Source organism: Balaenoptera physalus (genome assembly GCF_965194825.1).
Source record: "Balaenoptera physalus genome assembly, chromosome: 1".
Classification (NCBI taxonomy): domain Eukaryota; kingdom Metazoa; phylum Chordata; class Mammalia; order Artiodactyla; family Balaenopteridae; genus Balaenoptera; species Balaenoptera physalus.
Window position 1 is genome coordinate 43421134 of NC_138882.1, and position 16162 is coordinate 43437295.

At 42.8% G+C, this 16162-nt stretch overlaps 1 protein-coding gene across 5 annotated transcripts in view; it reads right to left on the reverse strand.

Moving 5' to 3' along the window:
* Window positions 1–13431: 13431 nt before the first annotated feature.
* The window catches only part of PTPN14 (protein tyrosine phosphatase non-receptor type 14), a 168910-nt gene continuing 166179 nt past the window's right edge, over window positions 13432–16162 (reverse strand). For all 5 annotated transcript variants that reach the window (XM_082471428.1, XM_082471427.1, XM_082471429.1 and 2 more), the window contains one exon: window positions 13432–16142. In XM_082471428.1, the coding sequence (XP_082327554.1) occupies window positions 16014–16142 (129 nt within the window). In that variant the 3' untranslated portion in view covers window positions 13432–16013. The remainder of the gene's footprint in view (window positions 16143–16162) is intronic.

A 16162-nucleotide genomic window follows, 5' to 3' on the forward strand; every position in this document is an offset into this window, starting at 1 on the left:
TGTTGTTGTTGTTATATTCATTAGTTTGTTGTATTTTTTTTTTATTATTTATTTATTTATTATTTTTATTTTTGGCTGTGTTGGGTCTTCGTTTCTGTGTGAGGGCTTTCTCCAGTTGCGGCGAGTGGGGGCCACTCTTCATCGCGGTGCGCGGGCCTTTCACTATCGTGGCCTCTCTTGTTGCGGAGCACAGGCTCCAGACGCTCAGGCTCAGTAGTTGTGGCTCACGGGCCCAGTTGCTCTGTGGCATGTGGGATCTTCCCAGACCAGGGCTCGAACCCATGTCCCCTGCATTGGCAGGCAGATTCTCAACCACTGCGCCACCAGGGAAGCCCTGTTGTGTTTTTTAAATTCCACATATAAGTGATTTCACACAGTATTTGTTTTTGTCTAACTTATTTCACCAAGCGTAATGCCCTCCAAGTCCATCCATGTTGCTGAAAATGGCAAAATTTTGTTCTTTTTTATGGCTGAGTAGTATTCCATTATATATATGTACCACATATTCTTTATCCATTCATCTGTTGATGGACACTTAGGTTGCTTCCACATCTTGGCAATTGTAAGTAATGCTGCTATGAACGTTGGGGTGCATGTATCTTTTCAAATTAGAGTTTTTGTTTTCTTCAGATATATACCCAGGAGTGGAATGTAGTTCTATTTTTAGTTTTTTACGAAACCTCCATGCTGTTTTCCACAGTGGATGCAACAATTTACATTCCTACCAACAGTGCACAAGGGTTCCTTTTTCTCCACATCCTCGCCAGCATTTGTTATTTGTGTTATTTTTGATAATAGCCATTCCGACAGGTGTGAGGCGATATCTCAGTGTAGTTTTGATTTGCATTTCCCTGATGATTAGCGATGTTGAGCATCTTTTCATGTGCCTGTTGGCCATCTGCATTTCCTTTGGGAAAAAAGCCAGCTCTTCTGCCCATTTTTTAATAGGGTTTTTTTTTGACATTTGAGTTGTATGAGCTGTTTATATATATTGGATATTAATCCCTTATTGGTCATTAACATTTGCAAATGTTTTCTTCCATTCAGTAGGTTGTCATTTCGTTTTATCAGTGGTTGCCTTTACTGTATAAAAAGCTTCTAAGTTTAATTAGGTCCCATTTGTTTATTTTTGCTTTTATTTCCTTTAGGAGACGATCCAAAAAAATATTGCTGTGATTTATGTAAAAGAGTGTTCTGCCTTTGTTTTCCTCTAGGATTTTTATAGTATCTGGCCTTACATTTAGGTCTTTAATCCATTTTGAGTTTATTTTTGTAAATGGTGTTAAAGAATGTCCTAGTTTCATCTCTTACATGTAGCTGCCCAGTTTTCCAAGCACCGCTTATTGAAGAGACTATCTTTCTCCATTGCATATTCTTGCCTCTTAATTGACCAAAAGTGTGTGGGTTTATTTCTGGGCTTTCTATCATGTACCATTGATCTCTATATGTTTTTGTGCCAGTACCATACTGTTTTGATTACTGTAGCTTTGTAGTATAGTCTAAAGTCAGGGAGCATGATTCCTCCAGCTCTGTTCTTCTTAAGATTGTTTTGGCAATCTGGGGTCTTTTTTGTTTCTATACAAATTTTAAAATTATTTGTTCTAGTTCTGTGAAAAATGCCATTGGTAATTTGATAGGGATTGCATTGAATCTGTAGATTGCCTTGGGTAGTATGGTCATTTTAACAATATTGATTTTTCCAATCCAAGAACATGGTATATCTTTTCATCTGTTTCTGTTGTCTTCAATTTCATTCATCTGCATCTCATACTTTTCAGGGTACAGGTCTTTTGCCTCCTTAAGTAGGTTTATTCCTAGGTATTTTATTATTTTTGATGTGATGGTAAATGGGATTGTTTCCTTAATTCTGTTTTTGCTAGTTCATTGTTAGTGTATAGAAATGCAACAGATTTCTGTATATTAATTTTGTATCCTGCTACTTTCCCAAATTCATTGATGAGCTCTAGTAATTTTCTGGTGGTGTCTTTAGGAATGTCTATGTATAGTATCATGTCATCTGCAGACAGTGACAGTTTTACTTCTTCTTTTCCAATTTGGATTCCTTTTATTTTATTTGTTTTCCTTCTCTGGTGTGGCTAGGACTTCAAAACTATGTTGAATAGAAGTGGCAAGAGTGGGCACCTTTGTCTTGTTCCTGATGTTGGAGGAAATGCTTTCAGTTTTTCACCATTGAGTATGATATTAGCTATGGGTTTGTCATTTATAGCCTTTATTATGTTGAGGTAGGTTCCCTCTGTGCCCACTTTCTGGAGAGTTTTTATCATAAATTGATGTTGAATTTTATCAAAAGCTTTTTCTGCATCTATTGAGATGATCATATGGTTTTTATTCACTTTGTTAATGTGGTGTATCACAATGATTGACTTATGGATATTGAAAAATCCTTGCATCCCTGAGATATCAATAAATACCACTTGATCGTGGTGTATGATCTTTTTAATGTACTGTTGGATTCAGTGTGCTAATATATTGTTGAGGATTTTTGCGTCTTTGTTCATCAGTGATATTGGCCTGTAATTTTCTTTTTTGTGATATCTTTGGTTTTGGTATCTGGGTGATGCTGGCCTCATAGAATGAGTTTGGAAGTGTTCCTTCCTCTGCAGTTTTTTGGAATAGTTTCAGAAGGATAGGTGTTAATTCTTCTCTAAATGTTTGGTATAATTCACCTGTGAAGTCATCTGGTCCTGGACTTCTGTTTGTTGGGAGTTTTAAAACTACTGATTCAATTTCATTACTGGTAATTGGTCTGTTCATATTTTCTATTTCTTCCTAGTTCAATCTTGTGGTGTTGTACCTTTCTAAGAATTTGTCCATTTCTTCTAGGTTGTCCATCTTATTGCCATGTAGTTGCTCATAGTAGTCTCTTATGATCGTTTGTATTTCTGTGGTGTTGATTATAACTTCTCCTTTTTCATTTCTGATTTCATTGATTTGGGCCTTCTCCTCTTTTTTCTTGATGAGTCTGGCTAAAGGTTTATCACTTTCATTTATCTTTTTAAAGACCCAGCTTTTTGTTTCATTGATTTTTTTCTATTTTTTTACATCTGTATTTAATTTATTTCTGCTTTGATATTTATGATTTTTTTTTCTTTTACTAATTTTGGGTTTTGTTTGTTCTTCTATCTCTAGTTGCTTTAGGTATCAAGTTAGGTTGTTTGAGATTTTTCTTGTTTCCTGAGGTAAACTTGTATCACTATAAACTTCCCTTTTGCTTTTTGCTTTTGCTGTGTCCCATAGGTTTTGGATCGTCATGTTTTCATTCTCATTTGTCTCTAGGTATTTTTTGTTATCCTTTTTTATTTCTTCAGTGATCCAATAGTTCTTAAGTAGCATATTGTTCAGCCTCCATGTGTTTGTGTTTTTTCAATTTTTTTCTTGTAGTTGATTTCTAGTCTCATACCATTGGGATCAGAAAAGATGCTTGATATGATTTCAGTTTTCTTAAATATACCGAGGCTTGTTTTGTGGCCTAGCATGTGATCTGTCCTGGGGAGTGTTCCACGTGCACTTGAAAAGAATGTGTATTCTACTGCTTTTGAATGGAGTGCTCTATACATACCAGTTAATCCATTTGGTCTAATGTGTTATTTAAGGTCTGTGTTTCCTTGTTGATTTTCTGTCTGGATGATCTGTCCATTGATATAAGTGGGGTGTTAAAAATCCCTTACTATTATTGTGTTACTGTCGATTTCTCGTTTTATGTCCATTCATATTTGCCTTCTATATTTCAGGTGCTCCTGTGTTGCATGCATATATTGGGTTGGCCAAAATGTTCATTTGGGTTTTTCCGTAAGATGTTACAGAAAAACCCAATGGAACATTTTGGCCAACCCAATATATTTACAATTGTTATATCTACTTCTTGGATTGATCCCTTGATCATTATGTAGTGTCCTTCTTTGTCTCTTTTAACAGTCTTTATTTTAAAGTCTATTGTGTCTGATAATAAGTTTGCTACTCTGGCTCTCTTTCAATTTCTTTTGCATGGAATACCTTTTTCTATCCCCTCACTTTTAGTCTGTGTGTGTCTCTAGATTTGAAGTGAGTCTCTTGTAGGCAGCATATGCTAATATATGGATCTTGTTTTTGTATCCATTCAGCCACTCTGTGTCTTTTGGTTGGAGCATTTAGTCTGTTTACATTTAAGGTAATTATCAATATGTATGTTCTTATTGGCCATTTTGTTAATTGTTTTGAATTTGTTTTTGCAGGTCTTTTTTTTTTCTTCTTTTGTTCTCTTGTGATTTGATGACTGTCTTTAGTGTTATGTTTGTATTCATTTTTGTGTGTATCTATTATAGAATTTTGGTTTGTGGTTACAATGAGGTTTTTATCTAGCAGTCTATATATATATATATATATATATATATATATATATATATATATATATATATATATATATACACACACACACACACACACACACACACACTCTCCTCCCCTCACGATGTTTTTGATATCATATTTTTTATCTAATTGTTTGTGTATCCCTTAACTGCTTATTGTGGATCTAGGTGATTTTACTACTTTTGTCTTTTAACTTCCCTACTAGCTTTCTGTGTGGGTGATTTCCTACTTTTACTGTATGTTTGCCTTTACCAGTGAGCTTTTTCATTTCATAATTTTCTTGTTTCTAGTTGTGGCCTTTCCTTTTTAACCTAGAGAAGTTCCTTTAACATTTCTTGTAAAAGTGATTTGGTGGTGCTGAACTCTCTTAGCTTTTTCTTGTCTATAAAGCTTTTGATCTCTCCGTAAGATCTGAAGGAGAGCCTGGCTGCGTAGAGTATTCTTGGTTGAAGGTTTTTCCCTTTCATCATTTAAAATATCTTGTGCCACTCCCTTCTGGCCTGCAGAGTTTCTGCTGAAAAATCAGCTGATAGCCTTCTGGAGATTCCCTTCTGTGTTATTTGTTATTTCCCTTGCTGCTTTTAATATTCTGTCTTTATCTTTAATTTTTGCCATTTTGATTATAGTGTGTCTTGGTGTGTGTGTTCCTCTTTGGGTTAATCCTGTATGGGACTCGCTGCACTTCCTGGACTTGGGTGACTGTTTCCTTTACCAGGTTAGGGAAGTTTCCAGCTGTTATCTCTTCAAATATTTTCTTGGGCCCTTTCTCTCTTCTTCTGGGACCCCCCCTATAATGTGAACATTAGTGTGCTTGATGTTGTCCCAGAGGTCTCTTAAAATGTCATTTCTCTTCATTATTTTTTTTTCTGTTCAGCAGCAGTGATGTCCACTACTCTGTCTTCCAACTCACTGATCTGTTCCTCTGTATCATGTAGTCTACTGTTCATTTCTTCTAGTGTATTTTTCATTTCAGTTATTGTATTCTTCATCTCTGTTTGGTTATTCTTCATATTTTCTAATTCTTTGTTAAAAACTTGGAACTACTTGCTCTGTGCATCCATTCTTTTGAGTTCTTTGATCATCTTTATGATCATTACTCTGACCTCTTTCTCTGGTAGATTGCCTATCTCCCTTTCACTTAGTTCTTCTTCTGGCATTTTTATCTTGTTCTTTTGTCTAGAACATGTTTGTCTCCCAACTCATTTTGTCTAAGTTGCTATATGTATTTTTACATATGTGGTAGATTAGTTATGTTTCTCGACCTTGGAGAAGTGGCCCTCTGTAGCAGATATGCTGTGTGTCCCAGCAGCACACTCCCCTCTTGTCACCCAAGCTATATACTCTAGGGGTTCCCCCTAAGAGGGCTGTGTGGGTCCTTCTGTTGGGGCGGGCTGGCTATGTGGGTGGTCTGGTAGGCTTGGTTGGTCCCTAGCCCGGTTGGTTGCCAAGCCCTGCCTTGTGTGGATGCTGCTGGCTGCTGGTTAGCGGGGCTTGGTTGCAAGGCAGCTGGCTGCAGAACCTTAGGCAGCCCAGGCTAGTGCTGGTACACTGGTGGGCAGAGTCAGGGTGCAGAAGACTCCAGGGCTGTTGCCTGCCCACTGGTGGGTGAAGCAAGGCTTCACTGGCAGGCAGGGCTGGGTCCTGGAGTTTGGCCGCAGGGCCCAGGGATCCTAGAGCTGGTGTCAGACTGCTGTTTGGGGTGGGTGGGGCAGAGGTGGAGACCAGTTACTGACACAGTTAGGTATGTGGTCTGGGGTGTCCCAAAGCTTGTGTTGCCCTGCTAGTAGGCAGTGCCAGGGCCCAGCTGGTCCCAGGGCAGGGTCTGGCCTCTTTTGGGCAGGCTTGGTCTGCAGGCTGCAGGACTGTGGTTTTCTTATGTCTGGTGCCTGTCCAGTGGTGGGTGGAGCTGGGTCCTTCCCCTCTGGTGGGCAGGGCCCTGTCTAAAGGCATGTCTAGAGGTAGCTGTGGCCTCAGGAAGCTTTTAGGCAGCCTCTCTACTGATGGATGGGGCTGTGTCCCTGCCCAGTTAGTTGTTTGGCCTGAGGCATCCCAGCACTGGCACCTACAGGCTGTTGGCTGGGGCCAGGTTTTGGCACTAATGAGCTGGATGTAGGATACCATGATGGTACGAGCCCCAGTGTCCACACAGCAGAATACACCTTGCTATGGCTGCCACCAGTGTCTGTGTCCCAAGGGTGAGCCACAGCCACCCCTGCCTCTCCAGGAGACTCTCCAAGACCAGCAGGTAGGTTTGGCCCAGGGTCCTATCAAATTACTGCTTTTGCCCTGGGTCCCAATGTGCGAGAGATTTTGTGTGTGCCCTTTAAAAGTGAAGTCTATTTCCCCCAGTCCTGTGGGCCTCCAGAAATTAAGCCCCACTGCCCTTCAAAGCCAAATGCTCTGGGGGGCTCATCTTCCCAATGCAGGGCCCCTGGGCTGGGGAGCCTGATGTGGGGCTCAGACCCCTCACTCCTGTGGGAGCACCTCTGCAGTATAATTATTCTCCAATTTGTGGGTCACCCCACCTGGGGCGGTTATGGGACTCGGTTATATCGTGAGTCTGCCCCTCCTACCCTTCACATTGTGGTTCCTTATTTATGTCTTTAGTTGTAGAAGATCTTTTCTGGTATGTTCTGATCTTGTTCATCAATGGTTGTTCTGCAGATACTCGTGATCTTGGTGTGCTCGTGAGAGGAGGTAAGCTCAGAGTCTTTCTACTCTGCCATCTTGCTGGGCTCTCCTATCATCTTTTTTTTCCAAACTTGATGTAGTTTTTCTTTTAAAAAACTATCATCATCATTGTTTTGTTGCCACAGTCAACTTACGTACAGCACAATCTATGTGTTTAGTGAAATCTGCTTGCCATCTCCTTTCACCCCAGTGTGGTTTACAGTATCCTCATTTTCATGATGTGAAACAAGCCGGGACCCCTGTAGGTGAATGATTCCTTGCACAGTGATAGGGCTGAAAGTGGGCTCCTCTATGAAGTGGTTATAGTGCCCCACTGCTCATCAAAGGGACATAAAGTAAAGTATCCGCCCTCATCACCCGGGGTTCACCATGTGTGTCTGTGGCAGTTGTTGAGTGGCTGAAAATATGGGGCAGGGCAGCCACCTTTAAACCTAGAGATGAATTGTGCTGTTGATAAAGTTGAAAGACAAAAGCAACGATTTGGGTCTTCTATAGCAGCCTGCTGCTTGGCTTTTCTGGGCCAGCAGTTTGTGCTCTGAATAAATGACAGCTGCGGGGAGGGGGGGGGACTTGGCATTTAATAAGGGTTGTCACTGCAGCTGTGAGTAAGCTCCACTTCTAGGTTCTTCACTCCATTTACCTAACAAACAATCACCCCTTTCAGCTTTTTCCTAACAAACAATGATGACTTCTGGAAATTTCAAACTGATTCTTCAGTGTGATCCAGTTATACAGGAATGAAAAGTGGGTAGAAATAAATGGGCTTTAAAGAAGTGAAAAGGCAGATTTTCCCAGATACGTTTGCCTATGAAAATAATCCTAAGAGAGAAGATGCTTTCAATTAATGCAAACATACATAGGACAGAAAAGATTCAGCTGTTTTCTCTGGAAAAAAAAAAAAAAGTTTATTGCATTTGGAAGTCAATAGATATCTTTTACAAAAAAGGTTAGAATAAAGATCTCACATTTGTAAAGGCACATATGAAACATTTTACAGCAATAACAAGGGCAGTGAGAACATAAACAATACACAACTAGGACCAATAGCTAAAGACTTTATAGAAACAGATAGGAACAGTGCAAAAATACTGTCAAAAGTCAGTTTCATACACCTCTCAACTGTGTATAAAACTGGCAAGCATAAGCTTATTTACTGATATAAAAAAGCACATAGAATAGCATGCATAATTTTATTTAAGGCTTTTAATATTATTAAATTGAGAGGGAGTCTACACCAAAGTAAAGTTGACATGTGACTATTAATCACTCCCCAACTTAGGGAACGTCCTATAATTGTCTCACTCCCTCTCTCCCCTTACAATTAGTTTGTAGTGAAGAGACTGGACCTCCATCTTGCAAGGTAGCAAGTGCCCACCACTGGGAGAAGAATGTGTTCTCAGGATCCCAAGCCCCTATCTGGAATGCATTTCTCACAGCAACAATATGATAGGTGGTTAAATGTCCAGGTCAGCCCATGCCAGCCAGATCTGGCGGACACCGCCCTGCTATTCAGCCGTGTTGGACATCAGAAGGCTTCTGTGGGCTGACCTAAGACCCTTAAGAACAAACTGCTTTCTACATTAGGGACTTGTCTGTACGTTCGAAATGAGACCTATTAAATGTCAGTTGGTTTGAATGATAAAACAGTTCACAACATTTTATAAAACACAGACCAAGGAAAGCATCAAAATACTGAATTAAGTCTCACAACAATAGTCCAGTGAAACAAAATAGATCAGCATGTTACATGATGTAACACAAATTACCTAAGGTTATCTAATAGTCATCTGCATATGTAAACCTTTCTTTCCCCATTTACATATCCTCAAGCAAGTTAGCCGACTATTGAAGGAACAAAGGACATACACAGGAAAGCATCTCTGATGCAGAGCAACCTTACTTTTGAAAGGATAAGGTTAATAGATTTTTAAGATTTCAAACTGGCAAGAAAGTTCAGTCAAAGGAAGTTGCAATAACATTTTACGGTACTCCAAGTTGGGGGGAAAAATGGCTCTGAATGACAGCTCTCAGCTCTAAGCTGAAGGTATTTATTAGCTAACACTACATACAGTTCAGGGAGGTGGGAGGCCCCTGAGAAATGCTGAGAATGCCAAGCACCTCTGCTCTGAGAGCCAGCTGAGCTCAATGCAGAGCAGGGTTCCTGAGATGTTAGCAAACTAGTTCCACCCTAAGGCACAAAAAGACTCCAATCTAATGTTTTCAGCTTTTCCCCAAAACCTCTGTCAGGTGAGGCAGCCTCTGTGTGTGTTTCCCTGAAGGAGGAGGTTAGGAAGAAAAAATGGGACACATTGCAGACTGGATGAATAGCGTGTCCTGCCCCTCCCTAGACAGTGGAGAATGGATCGCAAGGCAACGTATAAATGTCCCTGCGGGGCCCAGAGCTTCACCCATTTCACCAGATTGGCCAGGCTGCGTAGAGGTGACGGTGAAGGGAACAGAGTCAGCAGGAGGAGGCTAGAAACAAATTAATCCGACTACACGTGTCATGATGCCAAACGCAGCCGCTATGGCTCCAAGTCAGTTCGCCTCAAAAGAAGCCTGAGGGAGTGGTGCAACCTTTGTCCTAAACGGGACTGACCATCGATCCAGCTCGTCTTCCACTCCTAGTACTGAGTGACAGTGCCCGTCGCCAAGGGGAGAAAGGGGGTAAAGACAGCTTCCTGGTTGCCGACAGCACCTAGCTATTTTCATTATGGTTCTTTCCCTTTGCCAGATTTCATTCCTTGAAACTACATAAATGCCAAATTTTATTTTTTGAAACTATATAGGCTTTTCTGGATTCAAATTAGATTTCCGAACTACATAATTTGGAGAGATTTAAGAGAGTGATTCCCTATGACTAGATTCTGCTGCTTTGTAGGGGTTCCTAAAAGGGTAGGGAAAGGAAAGGTGTGCTGTCGAGAGCCGATCCATAAAGCAAATGAAAAACAAGGAAAGGCCGGCGTAGCCCTAAGTGAATGGGGCGCTCTTGGAAGAGGGTGACCCCACAAAGGAGTCCCACCTGTGCCCTCAAGTGAGACAACGAACTGCCGTTACTGCTGATATACTGACGTCTTCCTGGGTTTTATGCCCTGATTAGAAACACGATGTGCTGGGAAGGGGGATCCGCTCTGCAGCCCCACCGGGCCGGAGGAGAGGCGCAATCAAGATGCACAGGAGCTGTGATAGCTGACTCCAGAGCCGTGTGGTTGAGCAAATCTTCTGCTAATAAGCTTGCAAGGAAAGGGAGGGCCACCAGCAAGTGAGGGGAGGTGGTCTTTCTGAGCAGCGAATCTAGGCAGGCATCAGAATCCAGAACATACGTCAAGCTCCACTGCAACAGTGAGGACACGGTTTAAAACTACGAGCGAGGGTGCGGACTTCCCTGGTGGCGCAGTGGTTAAGAATCTGCCTGCCAATGCAGGGGACACGGGTTCGAGCCCTGGTCCGGGAAGATCCCACATGCCGTGGAGCAACTAAGCCCATGTGCCACTACTACTGAGCCTTCGCTCTAGAGCCCGTGAGCCACAACTACTGAGACCACATGCCACAACTACTGAAGCCTGTGTGCCTAGAGTCCGTGCTCCGCAGCAAGAGAAGCCACTGCAATGAGAAACCTGTGCACGCAACGAACAGTAGCCCCCGGTCGCCGCAACTACAGAAAGCCCGCACGCAGCAACGAAGACCCAACGCAGCCAAAAATAAAATAAAATAAAAAAACAACTATGTGTGAGGGTGAAACAGATCTCCCCACTGCAGCGCGGTCTTTCCCAGGAGCACCACCTCATCTCCATCCCTCTGGCCTTATAGAAAGGGAGGGAGTAGGAGAGACATCCCCGAGTTCAGAAAATTGTTTGTGAATCAAGAACTGTTCGATAGAAACTTCAAGGCTGGTCTGAAAAGCCTTCCTCTTTCTCTTCCCATTTATAGCTCTTCTCTGGGCAAGCTTATGGCATTTTTTGGAAAGAATGATCTTGATGGCCCAAAGCGTGGCAGAAGGAACAGTGACTTTTTAGATAGATGCGTTCTCATGTTCAGGCTGCCCATCAGCTTTTGCCCTCCTGTCTTAAAACGAAACGTCCTTGAATTTATTTTTAAAATGAGAGGGCTGATCAAAGCTCTAAACAGTAGGAACTGATGCACGTCCTCCTTTTTACTGCACCAACCAACAATAAATTATGCAGTCCTGTGAAATCGATTGATGCCAGATATTCAATGCCAGGCTCATGGACATTTTAATAGAGAACCTTTTAGTTTGGCCTTGAGGAAGAAGACACAGCTATTTTAAGCTGGAAAAAAATAAGTAAGGTAGTAAGCTGGATAAAAACACTCACGCATCTGAGTTTCTAACGGAAATGCAAAGCTGGGAGCAGGCAAGATAAAGGTTGAGTGTTGGGCAAGCAGGCCATCGAGTTCCTCAGGACCCCATGAAGAACAGCGATTTTCGGGGCAACTCATATGAGTTGGCAGAATTTGATTGGATATACCTGCCCGTTTCTCCCAGGCATGTTGCTGTTACTTTCAATAGATGATGCATCAGTAAGGTCTTTTGCCCCAAATGTCTTAGAAGCTGAGGCAAAGACAAGAACCATTGTGCTTGCTTGCTCAGCGTTCACGGGAAGTGTCAAACATAATTCAACATCCTAGAGATTTCCACCCTATAGGGCCGAGTAGGATTATTTCAACCCTACAGGGCCAACTAATTTGTCACCCGTAAAGCTCTAGACCAATGGAAAATTTTTGCAGTCTCCATGAAAACCCCAAATTTCTCCATTTGGAATCAGTGCTAGCTGAGTTGTTACTTTGCTCACAAAAAGAAATCACTAAGTAAGAGCATGATGAGTGTCTGATAAAATCCATAGGCAATAAAATAAAACACAGTTGCAGAAGTATCTTTGGTAAAACAAGAGGGAACTGTATTCCCACAAAGAGCCATCTTAAGAGCCCAACAGTAATTACTTGGTGCTTCTGGAAATTTCTTACTCTGGGATCCTGACAGTTACTCCCGACACAAAGAAGGAATGAAGGGTAGATTCACACTAATATGGCTCTGACTAAATCCCCAACCCTTGAGTCTAAGCTCCCTGGCACACCTCTTAGAAGGTCCCTGCATTTGCCCACCCCCTGACCTCAAGGGATTGACAGATCTACCCCCCAAAGAAAATCAATAACTATAACCCACTTTTTCCATCCCACACACCACTGGAAGTGGGGAGGAGAGATTCAAAAGCACATTCTGCTTTGTGACTCTGGACACCTCGGGCCCATATACTGTGTTCCATAACCACTGGGCTGAGGTCAGCTAATACAGACTGTACATCAAGAAAGGATGGCAGCTGAAAACCCCCTAGTCATGGGCCTGATGGCCAACCCTGCCTATGAGAATCCAAAGTGCACTAACATCTCTGCAAAGAGTGACTCCAAGCCCCAGGAGATGGCCCACTCAAGTGAGGCAAGGGTTGCCGTAGCAAGGCAGTGAGTTCACAAAAAGAGCCAAGCCGCCCATGCTTTCGTGTTCATTAGCACTTGAGAAATGACATATGGTGCGTTGGGATCCATACTAATCGGGGAGGAGAAACAAACTGTACGTGTTAGGTTGATCCATGTGAATTTTCTGTTATCGTAAGTAAAATATGGTCCAAATATTGGAAATTTCATATGGGTCAAACTATATTAAGCTGGAAAAGATAAGAAAGGTAGGCAGTTGGATAAAAGTGCTGACTTACTGTACCCACTGGTGTTTATTACAGAACCACAAAAGCTAAGTGTAGGCAGGATAAAGGTTAAGTGAGTCCTGGGCAAGCCAGTGGGCAAGTCCCACAGGATGTCACCCAGCGGAGCCCACAGAGACCCTCTCTCCACGCCGAAGGGGGAAGGGGCCAGAGATGGCCACAGGACTTGGAGGCAAACAATCACTGACTAATTACAGTCCAAAAATAGTTCCTCTTCTCAATCTAGGACCACAAAGGTTGTAGAAGTAAAATTCTCTCTATTTAGGGTTCTCGGAAGTTTATTACTCAGAATATTCCACGTTTGACATACCTGCCTAAAGCTGCCAAATCCTCCTTTACTTCCTATCCAGGGAAAGTGGTGTCTAAATGTAAATGAGACCAAAAGGTGGTGTCCCCTTAAAGCCCAAGGAATCCAGGAAAGCACAACAGGACACGGTTCGGCTTTGCAAGCAGGCTCAGCTCAGCTCAAGGATGAAGACGTCAAACTCAGCGCCCCTGGTTCAGGGACCACAGTAAACAAGGAGGAACACTGGGTCAATATATCCAAATGGGAGTGGATGAAAGAAACAAAACATTTCAACTGGAAAAACTTCAAAACCAGAGGCCTGAAAGTGTTGGATGGCTTTGTTGTAAGATGGTATCTTTTTTTTTTTCCCCTCCATTTTTGATTTTCTCCCTTCAAGTCGAAACTGCAGCAACAGACCCCGATAGCTCCAGCTTCAGGCTTGATACATCATCAGGAACTCACTCCAAAAGCTCTAACTAGATAACTAATTTAATACACTTTGCCTCAAGGTTTATTCCTTGGCTTGCTTCCCAGATATAAAGCATCTCTGGGCAATTATTATGCAGATGCCACTGAAAGGACTTTAAATGGCGGCTGCTAATTTAACAGGGGATAGGTTGGCATTTACTGGAGATGTGAAAAGGAAGGCAAAATGGGCTCAAGGGCCAAAAGCACTTGTTTTTAAAAACAAAATATGGGGAATCACTTTTAAATGTTTTCCTTTGAGTTTCAATACAAACTTTGGCTAAGAAATTGGATACTGAACCTACTTCTTTGCATTTTGTGCATTCATGAATATTCCCAGAGCACCAAGTGGCAACAGTGGATGAGTTGAAAGGAGGGCCGTGAGTGATAAGCTCAAAGAGTCAGCAGATCTACACGCTGCCCACACGAGACATTTTAACACTGCCCACATTGGGGCCTGAGAGACAAAAGAGAAATACCGAAGTGGTTCCTCAAACAATAAACCAGTAACGGCAGACCAACCGTTAAAACATCCCTAACAGCAGAATATCCCAAGGATGGAAAGTCCCTAAGGAAAAGGAAACAATACCTCTTTGCTTGCTGATGATCCGATTTCTGAGCGTCTCCTAGTGAGGGTTACGAGCTCTGATCCACTGAAAATACACGTCATACTAGTGGTTTTCTTTTTCAGATCACACAGCAAAATTCCAGAATCTATGGCGCTCAGCTGAAGTTCCACTCCTTGACTGATTCTTTAGACCTTGAAAGAGAAGGTAGGAGGCCCTCCATCGCCAGATACTGAGTCCAAATACAGAGAACCACCACCATAACACCTGGCCAGATGTGAAACCAAGTTGATTCATACTCCAAAGTAGTTCATCAGGAATCTGCTTCCACACCCGCCTGGTGTGGTGACCGGAAGCCACAAAGGCGCACTCTTTCTGGTCGATTGGATGCCATTCTTTCTTTGCATTTGCAGCTCAGGAGGCAAAAAAAAAAAGGTAGCAGTGGAAGAAGGCATCATGGAACACCCGCAAAAGTCAATTTTAAGAACAAAGCCACAATTAAAAGTTGCATCAAGAAAAACTAGACAGTAGAGGGAAGAATTCCCCAGAAGTCAGCAAGAGGGAAAATGTGCAGAACATTTATTTATTGTGTACTAACCTACAAAATTCAGAAGGACGATGACCAATGAAGGCACAGAAGGAGACGAACTAAGGACTGAGCTTCAAACTGAGGGCAGGGTTAATACCACAACTGACCAGAGTGGGCTGTATGGAGAAAAGGAAAGCAGCACACATCTCACCATCTTTCAGCAGGTGGGCCAAGATTTGGACTGCAAGGTCCTGGGTGGGCTTAGTTCTGCTCCTGCAGGCCAAAGGCTGGAGGTGCTAGCAGCACAGCGGGGATGACACTTGGGGTGGCTCCTGGCAGGGGCCCTGCCACCTGAGTGCCAAAGAGCCCCCATGCATCAGCTTTTCCAACCGTTTCCTTTATAACCTTTCCATGGCACCCAGCACCTTGACCTTCAGATCCCCATGAGCACACACTTCATATTTAAATAAGAAACAATATCAAGGGCCTGCCTGTCTCCTCTCTTTTGCACACTCGTCTATTATCTTCTCTCAATCAGGCAAGAAGCGGAGCTGCACAGACAGCCTGGCCCAGGGCCTCGAAGGCCACCAGACTAGGGTCCACTGAGCCAACAGGGAGAAGCAGCAAATATCAAGGGTGCAGTCTCCAGCAGGGGAACAGGCTCCGGAGCCCAGAATAAGGAGTGGTTGAGAAAGATACAACACAGAGTCCTCATTCATCCCGGGCAATGGCAATCACTGCATTGGAAAGGGAGCATTTCCTCTAGCTGTTCCTGTCTTTAACTCAAGCCTGGGAGGAAAAAAAGAGACTACTGAGGGAGAGGGCAAAAAGGGGAAAGGGAGGGAACTGCCCATCAAGCCGCAGGAGCCCCCAAATATAAGAAAAGAGTGTTGTTCTTCTCCTTCAGGAAAGGGTCTTAGCCCTTACCTTTATATTTTAGGATGAATTCATTTTCTTGCCATCTTTGATTTGGATGTGAGCAATCAGGCTGACAAATTTCAGGGCTGGTTACAAATCTGGCTGCAACTTCACTAGAGATGTCTTCCCTTATGCCTCTGTCCCCCAAATAATCCACCAGGCAACACTCCCTACTGACCTATTACAATGCAGATCGGTCAAAATGTGGTTCAGATGAAAAGTACTACATTATTGTGAAAACTGCATTACGATGATTCACAAAGGTTATTCCAAAGAGGGGAAAAAAATAAATTATCTCATATAAAATAATACGTGATGTTTGTGAATGATCGTGGCTCCTGTCTCCAGGGAGCCCGTGGCCTGCCTGCTCCGGCCATCCGCGCCCTGCTGGGGGAGCAGATGTTGTCTGGAGGTGCTTCCCCATCTCTAAGATGGAGCTGGGTGCCTCTTCCGGGGGGTTAAATGAGTCTGGAGTTTTGGAGGAACTGGATGAGGACCTGGTAGACAAACTTGTACTGAGCGATGGTCTGGATCATGAACATCCTTTGCTCCCTGAGGAGCCTCAGCATCATGGGCACTTCCACCTTCTGCAAGAAAAGAGAAGAAG